The sequence below is a fragment of the Myotis brandtii genome, unplaced genomic scaffold, assembly GCF_000412655.1.
Source record: "Myotis brandtii unplaced genomic scaffold, ASM41265v1 scaffold1660, whole genome shotgun sequence".
NCBI lineage: Eukaryota > Metazoa > Chordata > Mammalia > Chiroptera > Vespertilionidae > Myotis > Myotis brandtii.
This window is the reverse complement of record NW_005356088.1, coordinates 99,154-111,910: the sequence shown is the minus strand read 5'-3', so window position 1 is coordinate 111,910 and position 12,757 is coordinate 99,154. Positions and strand designations below refer to the sequence as shown.

The window sequence follows — 12,757 nt, the reverse complement described above, 5'->3', positions numbered from 1 at the left end:
CTGTTTTTGTTCATCAGTTTATGTTGTTCATTATATTCCATAAATGAGTGAGATCATGTGATATTTATCTTTCTAAGCCAGTCACACAAGGTTCTTCCACCAGGAAAACAAGAAAACGTTTGCTCTCCTTAATTGAGTGTTCACAGACCCACACCTCACCCCCTGCTTCTAAGTAACAGCAGAGAGCAGGGCTTTTTCCAGCTACTCCTTTCTTATCTGATCTAATACAGGGAGGAAGGGAAGGAACGAGAAAGGCAGAGAAACAAGGAGAGAGGGGGAGGTCACAAAACCCGACTCAAGGCTTCTGTTCTCCTATCAGCCCACATAGGTGATGCTGGATGGTGAAAGCGCACACAGTCCAGGAGCCCAGCACAGTACCTTATCATGGACCACACAGCTCGAGGAGACACCGGGAATCCACTACTCTTGGGTTCTGGTGGCAATGGGGAGTGGCAGCCACTCCAGGCTCCTTTGTGAGGGAACCGCTGCTGCTTCCCATTCTGCCGGAGGGGGTGCGCTGGCAGTGAGGGCTGGGGGCTCCCCGGCTGCTGGGGGCTGCGCTGAGGAATGACCCCATTGCTCCTAAAGAAAGTCAAACAGAACGACAAGGCTTGCAACAAGAAATAGCAGTCCCTGTCCCCCCGCAAAGTCCTGCTCCTAGAAGCAACCATTCTCAAGTGTTTTAGCTCTTTTGTTTCTGGTATGGACTACAGCATTTTAAAATTAACATAAGTATAATATTATTTCTTTTTTTGATTTTAGAAATTATTTTATTGACTTCCTAATATAGAAAACTAGGACTCAGTCCTTCATATATGGACACACACACACACACACACACACACACACACACACACTCTTCTTCACCCCTGATTCTCCAAGTATATTTTTCTCATAATATTTAATGGAAGTGGTATTCAGGATTTGAATAATTATGAACTTGGAAAATCCCATTCATAGCTGATCCATCCAAAGTACTGTGATTAAATTTTTCTTTCATGAATCCTCAGAGACATAACTCATGATAATTGGATGGACAAATCTGAAAAAGTCTGATTCTACCAAGTGATGGTGAGCAAAGGGATCCCTAGACACTGCTACAATCATTTCAAGGGCTTATCTCAGCATGTGACACAGTGAACAGGCACCGGTCTGTGGTTCCAGCAACCCCAATCCTATGGTATTTGCACAAGAAAATCCATTGCAGCATAGTTTAGAATAGCAAACATTGTGAAAATAACCTAAATTCCAAATCCAGAAAACTGGATAAATAAATTGGGATGATTAAATACCATACAACAGTTAAGGTGAATGAACTATAGCTACTTGTATCAGCAATGATGTATCTTAAAGCCTAATGGTAAATGAAAAGAAAAGCAAGTGACTTATATAAAGTTTGAAAATATGTTAAGTAATACTGTTTGGTATTTACTGGTATATACATAGGAAATAATGGCATAGAAATAATCATAGAAATGAAAAGTGCCAAACTCACAATTGTGGTTACTTCTAGAGAGAGGTGTTAGGGACTGGGGTCAGGGAATGTTATTGTCTGTATGTTGGAAATTTTATCCTAAATTTAAAAAAATAAAAACAGAAATTTAACTCTTAGGGGCTCATTTTTCACTACAAATATTTTTTCCTATAGGTGATGTCAAATAAAAGAAATCCCACTCCATTGGTGTGGTTCCCTTAAAATTTAGGAATAAATTGCTCTTCGTGTAGGAAAGTGCTTCCAACCTTTGTTTCTGTTACTGTTTCTTTCCTGCTGCCTGAATCATACCAGGAAAGACCTCAAAAACAACCTAGTGCCAAGATATTTATTTTAAAGTAGCAAATAAACAGGTGTAGATCCCTAAGAGTTTTGTGCAAAACTATGTACATTATTCTGGGGAAATGGGACACAATTTTGTGAAATTCTCAAAGGGGTCATGACCCCCAAGGAATACACTCAGAACCTCGGAGCTGGTGTCCTGGTACAAGTGTGCACCCCATTCCTGAGCAGAGGTGCTCTGGGAGGTCTCCAGGTCTCTGCCTTGCATTCCTTCATGGAGCCATAAAGACAAGGGACCTAATTCTGGCTCCACTCAGGGATAGGTGACTCTACAGAGGTTACTTTCTGTGCCTCTGTTTTCTCCTCTGCAAAATGAGGGCAACGGTTGTGAGCACCCTGTGACTTCATGCCTGTAAGTGGCCTGGCACACACAATGCCTGGCACATGGCCAGAACTTGGAAGGCATTAACTATCATGAGCCAGGTCTCCCTGTCACGTGCTCTGGTTCCTTCTCACCACGCTCACAGCTGCAGTCAGTTACTCATGTAATTACTCATGTAATGTCTGTCTCCCCCAATACTGGACATGCTCTCTGAGGGAAGGAATCTTATCTCTTATTCTTGGCCAGGTACAGAATGAGTATATGTTGAATGGGTGGAGGGAATAAATGAATGTCTCCACTTATGCAGAGCTGCTGGTTTTGAGAATTCAAAGTTACTTTTTAAAAAAAATCACAGATGATGAGCCATGCAACATCTAAGTTATATATTGGCATATTATTCCTTCCATAGACCTTCTAGCGGTTTATAGTGGAGGTCAGGAAAGATTATTAAAAGAATAAAAGAGACAATTATCCCCTTTGAAAAAAGCCTGGCTCCACAGTAACTGGATAAAGAAGAAAATATAGGCAATGCTGGGCTGCAGAGTCCCGAGGCCAGAGGAGACAGAGACAGGACTTCAGTGATGAGGTTCAAATAGCTCTGGACAGGACCAAAGGGGAGGGTCTGCAGTCAGTTGTCACACCCTGCTGCTGTCAGTGAGGCAAAGCAGAAAGATAGGAGGAGGAGACAAAAAGAATGCAAGAAAGTAAGTGAAGAAAGTGGGAAGCAAGAGAGGTCAACAGGTTGTTTTCTAAAAAAAAAAAAAGAAGAAGAACAAAAGGCGAGCAATGCAATTGCTTCCATCAGTTAAGAGGATATAGAGGAAAGACGCTCTCACATAAGCCAAGCGGAGGGCCTCTGGCTCCTGGCTTTCTTGGCACGAGCTCGGGTCAAAATGATAATGGGGTTTCCTTCCTCAGAGATTCACAGGGAGTCAACAGAGCACTAAACTCCACTTAAATGATGTCTAAGTACAGATAGGCAGGAAGGTGATCAGAATGTGATGGTTAATCTCAGCTCGTTGCCACTCAACAACCCTGCTCTTATATTTATGTCAAGAAGTATAAAGAAGTAGGAAATAGAATAAAAAGGCAGGATTTTTTTCAAAGATAAAATTCTTCACTGGACAAGGCAGGAAAATAAATCAACCACATTTTTTAAAGTTCAAAAATAAGAACCTTATAATTACTGAAAAATGGGGTCTGTGCGTCAAATTGTTAGTAATTATGGAATTAATAGAGGAAGAAAATTATGGTGTCAGAACTATTAATATGCCTTAGTCATTTTTATTGGCTACAGTACACAGGATAAAATGAATATGCCTTAAATTTGTAAAATAAAAACAGGCTACTAAATAAAATGTGTTCTTTGATTTGCATATGATGTGTGAGTATTCCTGTGTGGTTTAGATTAGCCATTTGTGAAATTTCAAAACAAAACTCTTAGGTAAGAACTCAACTCTAGAGCAGACTCCAACGCAGCAGTGCCCTTTGATGGATAACACTAATTTGGATGCACAGGTTCAAGGCAAGCTGTTAACAAACTGTTTCCACTTGCAACCACTTCTCTGTGTGAATCAAAATTTCTCAGTGGTTTACAACCAGAAAATATTGCTAATATAAACTTGTAAAGTATAGATACTTCTCAATTCCTAATTTGGGGCTCACAAAAATGTTATAGTTCCCACTGATTTTTTATAAAAGTGTGAAGAGTTGGAACATTTATCTTAATAAAACAAGGCTCACTTGTTATATTATGGTCTAAGGTGAAGTTACGTTTAACAAAATTATTTTTATATCTTTAATAAAGTTTTAAAATTACTGATTTAAGTACTTTCTTGTGACTTGGCTCTGGAATCTTTATTTCTTTTTTTAATTGATAACTTTTTTATTAAAAATTTGTAATTATTAATTTAAAAATTAATAATTTTTAAGTTATTGCAGGTGCCCCTTTTTTCCCCTCCCTTGGCCCGCCTCCCCCTCCCCCTTGGCCTTCACCACCTAGTGTCCATGTCCATGGCATAGACATATATGTTCTTTAGCTAATCCCTTCCCCTTCTTTATCCAGTCACCCCCTACCCTTCTCCCCTTGGGCATCGACCAGTCTGTCCCATGTATCCACGCACTGCTTAACATCAAAACATTCAAATGGACTTACGATTTCTCTTGCTTGTGGGATAGGGAAAAGAGATCATAAACCAAGCACACTCCAAACACTGTGATGCCCGTCTCTTTCACCAGCATTGCGCAGGTCCCCAGAAACAAACCGAGCAGCAAGAAGAAAGGAGAGGCCGTGGAAGGGAAACACTCCCCAACACAGCACTGGTCCACACTCCTGAAAAACAAGGTTGAGATTCGCCTAATATAAGAAGAATGTGGATTGCTAAGAAATACCACTTTTAACACTAAGATCTAGCATCAATTTCATTTTATTCTAAATAAGTAGGTGAGCAAATATTTCTTTAATAATAGAATTATGTAAAATTGCAAAGATGAAAAAAAGTAAATGCCTAGTACCGATTTTGATACTTAAATTAAGGTATGCGAAAATTAGGACAAAACCTGGCATATAATAAATGAACACTAAAAAGCCATTTAAAATGCTACCCTAGAGACATAGTTAGTGACATGGAAAGATGGTTAGGTGAATATATTTTAAGTGAATAACACAGGTTACTAAACCACATGCATGAACTCCGGAGCCAGGTTTCCTGGGTTCCGATCATAGCTCTATAGTTAAGTAACAGGGTCATAGGGGGCAGGTTACTTTGCCTCTCTGCCTCAGTTTCTTTCCCTGTGAAATGGGACCACAGTGTTGGAGGGAGAATTCATTAAGTGACTAAATATATATTAAGTGTTCATCACCATTATTATTTTAGTGAAGGTGTTTTATATGCTTCTGTACACAAAACAAAAAAATCAGTGGAGATATATATACGCACACAAGTACACATGACACACACACACACACACACACACAACATAATCATCATTTCTCTCTGTGATGAAAATACAGATGATTTAGCTTTTTTCTTTTCTTCTGCCTCATCTGCATATTTAAATCTATTTCCCATAAGGCCATATTAGATAAAGGTGTTTTTTTTTTCTCGGTATAATTTCCAGCAGGGATTTTCAAGAGCCCTCCAGCTGTAAAGTCTTTTTTTCATCTCACAAAAGGGAACCAGCCCCACACGAAGAAACACCGCAGCTCCTCCAGCAGGCGCCACGCCCATCGGCTCCCACTCCTTTGAAGAAAAGGCCAATGTTTCTGTAGTTGTGATGTCTTACCCTTACTCTTATGTCTAAAAGCAGTTGCATAAAAGTATATGCCAGTAGATATGCATTCTTCTTCAATGCTGGGCTATAGCTTAAATTGCTAAAATGAGAATGGCACGCACAACAGAAACCTGTGATGCTATAGCTCATTATCGCATAAACATGGCTACGCTGCAGGCCTAATCGTGTTCCTAAACACACAGAGAAAGCTCAAAAGAACAAGTTGAAACTAAACTAAAAGCAATTATTAATCTTGTTCTGACACCAGAGTAAACAGGAAACAATTGTTGCACTTAGATTTATAGTTTTAAGATTTTCACATCTTTATGCATGACTAGCAATGCAATGGGAGGTCACAAAGCCAGGACTAGAAGACTGGTACTATACTAAAGGCTCTGCTCTTTACCAGAACTTCCTAAGACTTAATTCATTCCATTCCGGATCCAAAGTCTAAATTGGTTTACAACAGGGTTTCTCAATTTCAGTGCTATTGGCGTTTTGAGGAAGATGATTCTTTACTGTAAAGGCTGTCCCTGTACATTGTAGGATCCTCAGTCTAGCAAGTTGAGACAAGCAAAAATGTCTCCAGACATTGTCAAATGTCCCCTGGGGAAGTAGGGGCAAATTTGCCACATACTGAGAACTACTGGTTTAGAACAGTGTTTGCTAGAGTCCCTGGGCTTTGTGAGGGTATAGATCGATGAAATGATCCAAAGATTAAGGTTCACAAATCCTTAGCCAGGCCAGGCCATCCTCCACGAAGGAGGGCAACATGGTTCACTGACCCCTTTTTTTCTGGGCCATCCTCTGAGTCATCTGCCCTTATTTACATTCTCTTTTCAATCTGCTCCTTTCCCTTTGGGGATATTTCACAACACAGGTGAGAACCTGATCACACTGGGGGGAAACAGGCAATATAATGGAAAATTATTTTATTGCTTTTTAATCTCCCAAAAGCAAGTAACTTCTGTATATTTTGAAAGGATATGTAAATTGGAAAACCACAGTTGAGAATCATGACTTTCAATTCAGAATGGTTTTAAGCTCTGAGTTACTTTAATGAGGATAAGAAGGGGGGGGGGGAGAGTACCAAAAATGAAAAGGAAAAATTGAACAAATCATAGGCAAATAAGAGAAAGGACTACACCCAATTTATTTTTGCTCAGAGCTATGATTCCAAATTCCATTCTCAGTCAGAAACTGAAAGTAAAAGGAAACAAGAAGCAAGAGCTTGTCTTCCTAGTCCTGGGAGGGCAGTTCCTACAAAAGGCTATGACATGGTTCAGAATGTGGCTGGAAGAGAGAACACCTGGCACTTGGAAAGGAGAGGATGTCCTATGCCAGGTCTCGAGGGAGCTCTATGAGCATTTCAACACCAAGAAGCCTCCTTCCTCTCTCAGGCAGATGCTGAGAACACACACACACACACACACACACACACACACACACACAGCAGAAATTCCCAAAGGAGAGCATGACTGTAATCACAGAGAAGGACACCCTTAGCTATTCATACCTGTTGTAGGAGAGAAAGGCCAACAGAAACAGCAGGCACGCTAATACGTCAGCTCTGCCAACAATTCCAGCTACCTAGGATGTTGGGAAAAAGTTAAAAATTAAAACTTCAGAAAATTACTTTCAGTAAAGTATTACAAAAATGTGTTTGGATTTAGATGACTGCAAAGTGTAATAAAATGGGAAACACGTTGTTATTCAAATTCTAACCATCTCTGGTTATCATATATATTTAATAATACATTTATAGAAGGAGAAAAGAAGAAGGGGCAAGATTTCCATGCTTCTCTTCGTTTTTAACCTTTCTCCCATAGAAGGTTAATTCACAGCATCAAAGTTTATTCATTTGTTGTTTTATTCAAAATATCTTTTTAAATATGTTTTTATTGATTTTTTTTTAGAGAGAGGGAGAGAGAGAGAGAAACAGTTGAGAGAGAAACATAGACCAGCTGTATCCCGCATGCCGCCTACTAGGGATCAAGCCCACAACCTGGGCATGTGCCCTGACTGGGAATCAAACCAGAGACCTTTTGGTACATGGGAAGACACTCAACCAACTGAGCCACATCAGCCAGGGCTTTTCAAAAAACTTTTTTTGAGCAATGACTGAGTGCCAGACAGTGTGCTAGTCTTTGGGCCTGGAATGCTAGTGGAGCAGAAGACATTTACACAGCACTAGTAAAAATAAGTTGAGGAATCAATAATTCTAACAAGAATGGGAATGAGTCTGAACTCATCGTTGTTATATGTGAGTATATGTACATGTGTGTATTTCTTAGCTCTGTCACTGAAAGAGCCTAAAAGCAAACACCTCAGGGGCAAAGGGCCATCCCAGCACTAACTGCAAGCCATTCCTCCACTAAGGAGAGCATGGGCTGCAGGGCTGAGGCTGGGGAGCCGCAAGAGAAGCTTGGATGGATCATCTTCTCATGTTAGAAAGTAAGAAAGTGCACAAAAAATGACAGGTTCATGTGTCAAAAGGACACAGAAGCCAGTGACAAGCCACTGACCAAATATGAGACAATTTGAACATCAAAATAAAGAAAGACTTTAAAAATTATAAATCATTGAAAAGACATTCATGAATGCATAATGATAATAAAGATATGGATGGATGGATGGATGGATGGATGGCTAGATGGACCAATGCATGTGTAAGTACCTACATATATACAGTAAGCAACTGAAAGAAAAAGGATGGAGAGCTCTTCCTTACATTAAAAATCCAGTTAATGAATATAGAGGGAGTAGTGCAGTTGGAAAATAGCCATTTTGCTTCTCCATATGAGTAAAGATTGACTCGCTCAAGAAACATCACAAACTATCAATGCATGCTAAATCTAAGGTATGAAAGTTTAATGAGGCACAAGATATTTGCAGGGCTTCAAACCATTTCCTCACCAATTACGTATTAGCTGAATAAATAAAAAGAATAATTCTACTATGGAGAAAATGTGCTACATTGCACTACACCTTGACTGGGGAATAGAATTTAACTTCATCAATAAAGGGCAAATGGACATGGCACACCTAAGCATGTGGTACCCTGAAGGACACATCCCTTGTGTAGTATGACAGCCAGGAACACATAACCTGAATATAATCATGAAAAGTCATAGGACAAACCCAAGATAAGAATATTCTAATAAAATACATAAATTAACATATACTTAAATTAATAAAGTCTAAAATATAATAATTTTATATTATAATTTTATAATATTAAATATATCTTCTCATTTATATTATATCTTGATTTAATAATTATATCACAACTCACTATAATCTATCATAATATGATATTGCACACAATATATTATATATTATAGGCATATGTTGTACTTACATAATATATATTATGTATTTACATTTTATGTATTTTATTTTTATATATTTTTTTTTTTTTTAAATATTGCATTAAATACTAAAAACATATAATATGCAGTATGAATTATATATTTATATTTTAAGTGTGTAATAGCATATGTTATATAACATTATGGATTTCAAAGTTATAAAGATCATATTAATAACATTTTGTTATATACATTCTAACATAAGTTTTAAATTACATTTAAAGCTATATATTATATTACAGAAAGATATGATGACTAGTAACTGTTCCAAACTTAAGGAGACTAAAGTGAAATGATGACTGATGGCCTTAGTTTAGAATATACATCTAAATTAAGATGTAAAGGGGCATGAAATGCAACCTGCTCTCAAATGCTTCAGAAAACAATAATTTTATATATTGAGGGAGAAAGATAAAAAGAATGGTAAAACAAATGTGGCAATATTCAAAAAATTGGTGAGTCTGGACAAAGAATATATGTTCATTATATTTAAGTTTTATATTATTTTTTTAAAAAAATTTTATTCAGAAAGGAGTCGAAATGGAATAGAGGTGGGAGACAGAGGGCTATTTATAAATTTTTGTATTATTACACAGCTTAAAATGTGTGTGAATTTCTCTTAATTTTTTTAAATCCAAGGAAGAAAACTGTAAAGGAAAAAAAATGGCATATGGTTCAAAGAATGCTGCAAAGACAAGGTCACGGATGAGCTGGACCTTAAAGATGAGGAGTTCACCAGGGAAATGAACTGGGTTAACATTTCAGGCACAGAATATAGCATCACCCAAATCATACAAGACCTGAAGTCCACAGTGTATTTGAGACTCAGTCAATAATTAATGGCAGAAAATAGTTTTCTGGGAAATATACCTATAAATCCCCTCATAAAATGAGCACACTTTGCAGTGATAAAGGAGAGGCAATGCCGCACCAGGGAGCTAGACCATCCCAGGCTTGAACATAGACACCTTTGCCATTTGAGTAAGAGTGAGACTCAATTTTGTTATTTTTAATTTCTGAAATTTGTTTTTCTTATCTTTAAAATGAGTACAATACCCCTACCTCATGTTCCTGCTGTAAGTAATGAGATGATGCATATAAAGTGCCCGCTCAACATTGGTGCCCTTCTTTCTTCCTGCTCCCGGCAGAGAAAGGGTTCAACGCTTAGCCCTGGGACAGGATGTTCTGTGTGGCTTATGGAAGTCATCTTTCTACTTTAAGGATTGCCTCTATGATATTTTAATTTTATTGAATAATCTATCTAGTAGTTAAACTAGGAATAAAAGTAATTCAATTATATGCCTGCATATAGATTGATGGCAAGTCACATATTGAGAAAAAATCTAGTTCAATTGATAGCAAGAGAAACCTGGACATGATCAAATAATTTCATTGTCAGTGCAGAGTTACCTAATGTGGCTGCCTGGACCACACACTGTTCATCGATCCATTAATCTAGGAAGAACTTGAGTCCCAAATCAGGAAGACTGTATGACTCAAGGGAGGCGGGCAGTGACAATGTGGTGTCACCTTGGTGTCAAGGCCAAGCTCAAACTCACCATCTGTAAAGCAACAATTAATTGCACAAGGTTCACCTATGAAGCCCAAATCTGCTCAGTATACACCTCTGCCTCCATGAGCACTGAGCTCAGCATCAGCTGTAGGGCCTCCTGAGGGTTAAACAGAGAGTCCAGCTGGCCAGCAACAAAGTCTTGGGATAAGGCCAGGCATTTGGGCCCAGAGGGACATCCATCATAGCACAACTGATGTGGCCAACTTGGACAACAGCAAGACTTGCAAGCTGATAGTGGGTGTAGCAAGCTGGCATGAGGCAATAATAAGCGAGGCAAGCATAACTAATGCATTAAAGGCGCCTGAAGCCCTGCTTCTCGAATTGCAGCCAGTTAGTGCTGCTGGGAAACAGCAGTGGCAGAATATGCCAGCTGTGTGTGCCCAGATATAAAAAATGCAGTGTCCCTTGGAGCAGAAGGTCAGCATGAGTGTTAAAATGTTAGTGTTAATACTGGTAGACTCTGTTGCCAATTTCAAACCACCAAGCCTTTACTGAACACCTATTCTATATTCATGTTCAGTTAGGATCTCTGGGGCTAGGGGTTAGATGTCTAAAATAAAGATGCTTGTCAGCAATGACTGTATGCCTAGACCAGCCACTCACTGTGATTCAATTAGCCAATAGCATCATGTTCAGTAACTGCCTGTTTTATTCCAGTCCACAAACATTTTCCAAGTGCCTCCGGTTTGCCAGGTATTATGCCAGCTGGAGGGATACAGCCTGCCACAAGGAGTTTAACATCTGGTGAGGAGTCAAAAAGAGTGTATTAATATGCCACAGGGAAACTGCTTGTCTCGTAAAGAGGAGAAATCATTGCCATGGGAAGACTAAAGGGATTAATTTTGACTGTAGGATCTGGGAAGGCTTCATGGAAAGGCTGGCTTTATACACTAAGACACAGGACAGCTGAGGAAGACTTCAGGGAGCTCAGGATGGGAGAATGTGAATCCTGGGCCAGAGAGGGGACGCAGAAGCATTCCAGGTCGAGGAAAGAGAGGCCTGAGCACACCTGGGAGGGTTTCTGGAAGGCAAGGCATAAGGGAATGAGAGCATGGAGTAAATGAAAAGGAGGCAGACATGGACAATGGAAAGCAGAGATGGAATGTTAAGTTGGAGCCCCCGTGGCTTGATTCCGTGACAAAGTCAGCTGAACTGGAGGGTACTGGAAGTGAAAAAAGACTTGCTCAATAATACATGCAGATGGACAGCATGTATTTCTGCCTGATGTTGCAGGTTTCCATCTCCAAGGGGGTAGTTATAACCTGAGACCTGTATCCTTTAAATATTCAAAGAGTGGAAAAACATCAGTGAATTGGGTAGAATTTAAATAATGTAACATTCAGATCTCTGGGCAAGCTTAAGAGAATGTGGAAATTGCCAATTATGGATTTAATTTGCTCCCAAAACTTATTACTTCTTGGAATACCACTCATAGGATTTGTATCAAGTTATTCATCATTTTACCTGCAAGGATGAGTTCCATTAGTGTCAGACAGAGCCAGGAACACACACTTAATACCTGGCAACAGCTAAAGGCTGGACTGACTGATTTGATCATGACAATTCTCTCCTCTGTTATCTTGTCCGAGTTCTAGAAACGTTGACATTAACTTTCAACTCCAGATGTCAGCATTTTCTGCTCATACTTTTGACTAAAGTGCATTCCTTCAAACCAGCAATGTCTTGTCTCCATCATGAGTAAATTTTAATTCTCATAAGAGAATTACAATGATTTTCCCAATTACTGATTTTTCTCATAATTTTCCAAGAAATATACCATCAAGAAACCCTTCCAGGAATCACAAGACCTTAAATGAAGAAAGGTCTGCATTTATCTTATTCATTGTTATTTCCCTGCATGAGGACTACATTACAGTCTCTCAAATATTTGTTGAAAAATTGAGTAAATAAGTGACTTGTGCCTGTCTACTTAAATTGGAAACAATTTTTCCCTCTGCTGGGATTCTTGTTTTAGTATAACACTAAAGGCCCGGTGCACAAAATTTGTGCACGGGGGGGGGGGGGGTGGCCCTCAGCACAGCATGCACCCTCTCCAATCCGGAACCCCTCAGAGGATGTCTGACTGCTGGTTTAGGCCCTCTTGCAATTGGGGACTGCTAGCTCCTAACCGCTCACCTGCCTGCCTGCCTGATCACCCCTAAACACTCTGCTTGCCTGCCTGATCGCCCATAACCACCTCTGCCTGCCAGATGCCCCTAACTACTCTCCCATGACTGCCTGATCACCCCTAACTGCTCTTCCCTGCTGGCCTGATCACCCCTAACCACCTCTGCCTCGGCCTCCGCCACCGTGGCTTTGTCTGGAAGGACGTCCGGAAGATGTCCGGTCTATCAGGTCTAATTAGCATATTACCCTTTTATTAG

At 39.5% G+C, this 12,757-nt stretch overlaps 1 protein-coding gene across 1 annotated transcript in view; it reads right to left on the bottom strand.

Moving 5' to 3' along the window:
- Nucleotides 1-12,757, bottom strand: part of TMTC1 (transmembrane and tetratricopeptide repeat containing 1) — a gene marked incomplete at its 5' end in the record, with an annotated part of 239,908 nt that overhangs the window by 204,965 nt on the left and 22,186 nt on the right. Inside the window, 3 exons of the mRNA XM_005862740.2 lie at nucleotides 379-582; nucleotides 4,312-4,488; nucleotides 6,946-7,019. Coding sequence (XP_005862802.2) covers nucleotides 379-582; nucleotides 4,312-4,488; nucleotides 6,946-7,019 — 455 coding nt within the window. The remainder of the gene's footprint in view (nucleotides 1-378; nucleotides 583-4,311; nucleotides 4,489-6,945; nucleotides 7,020-12,757) is intronic.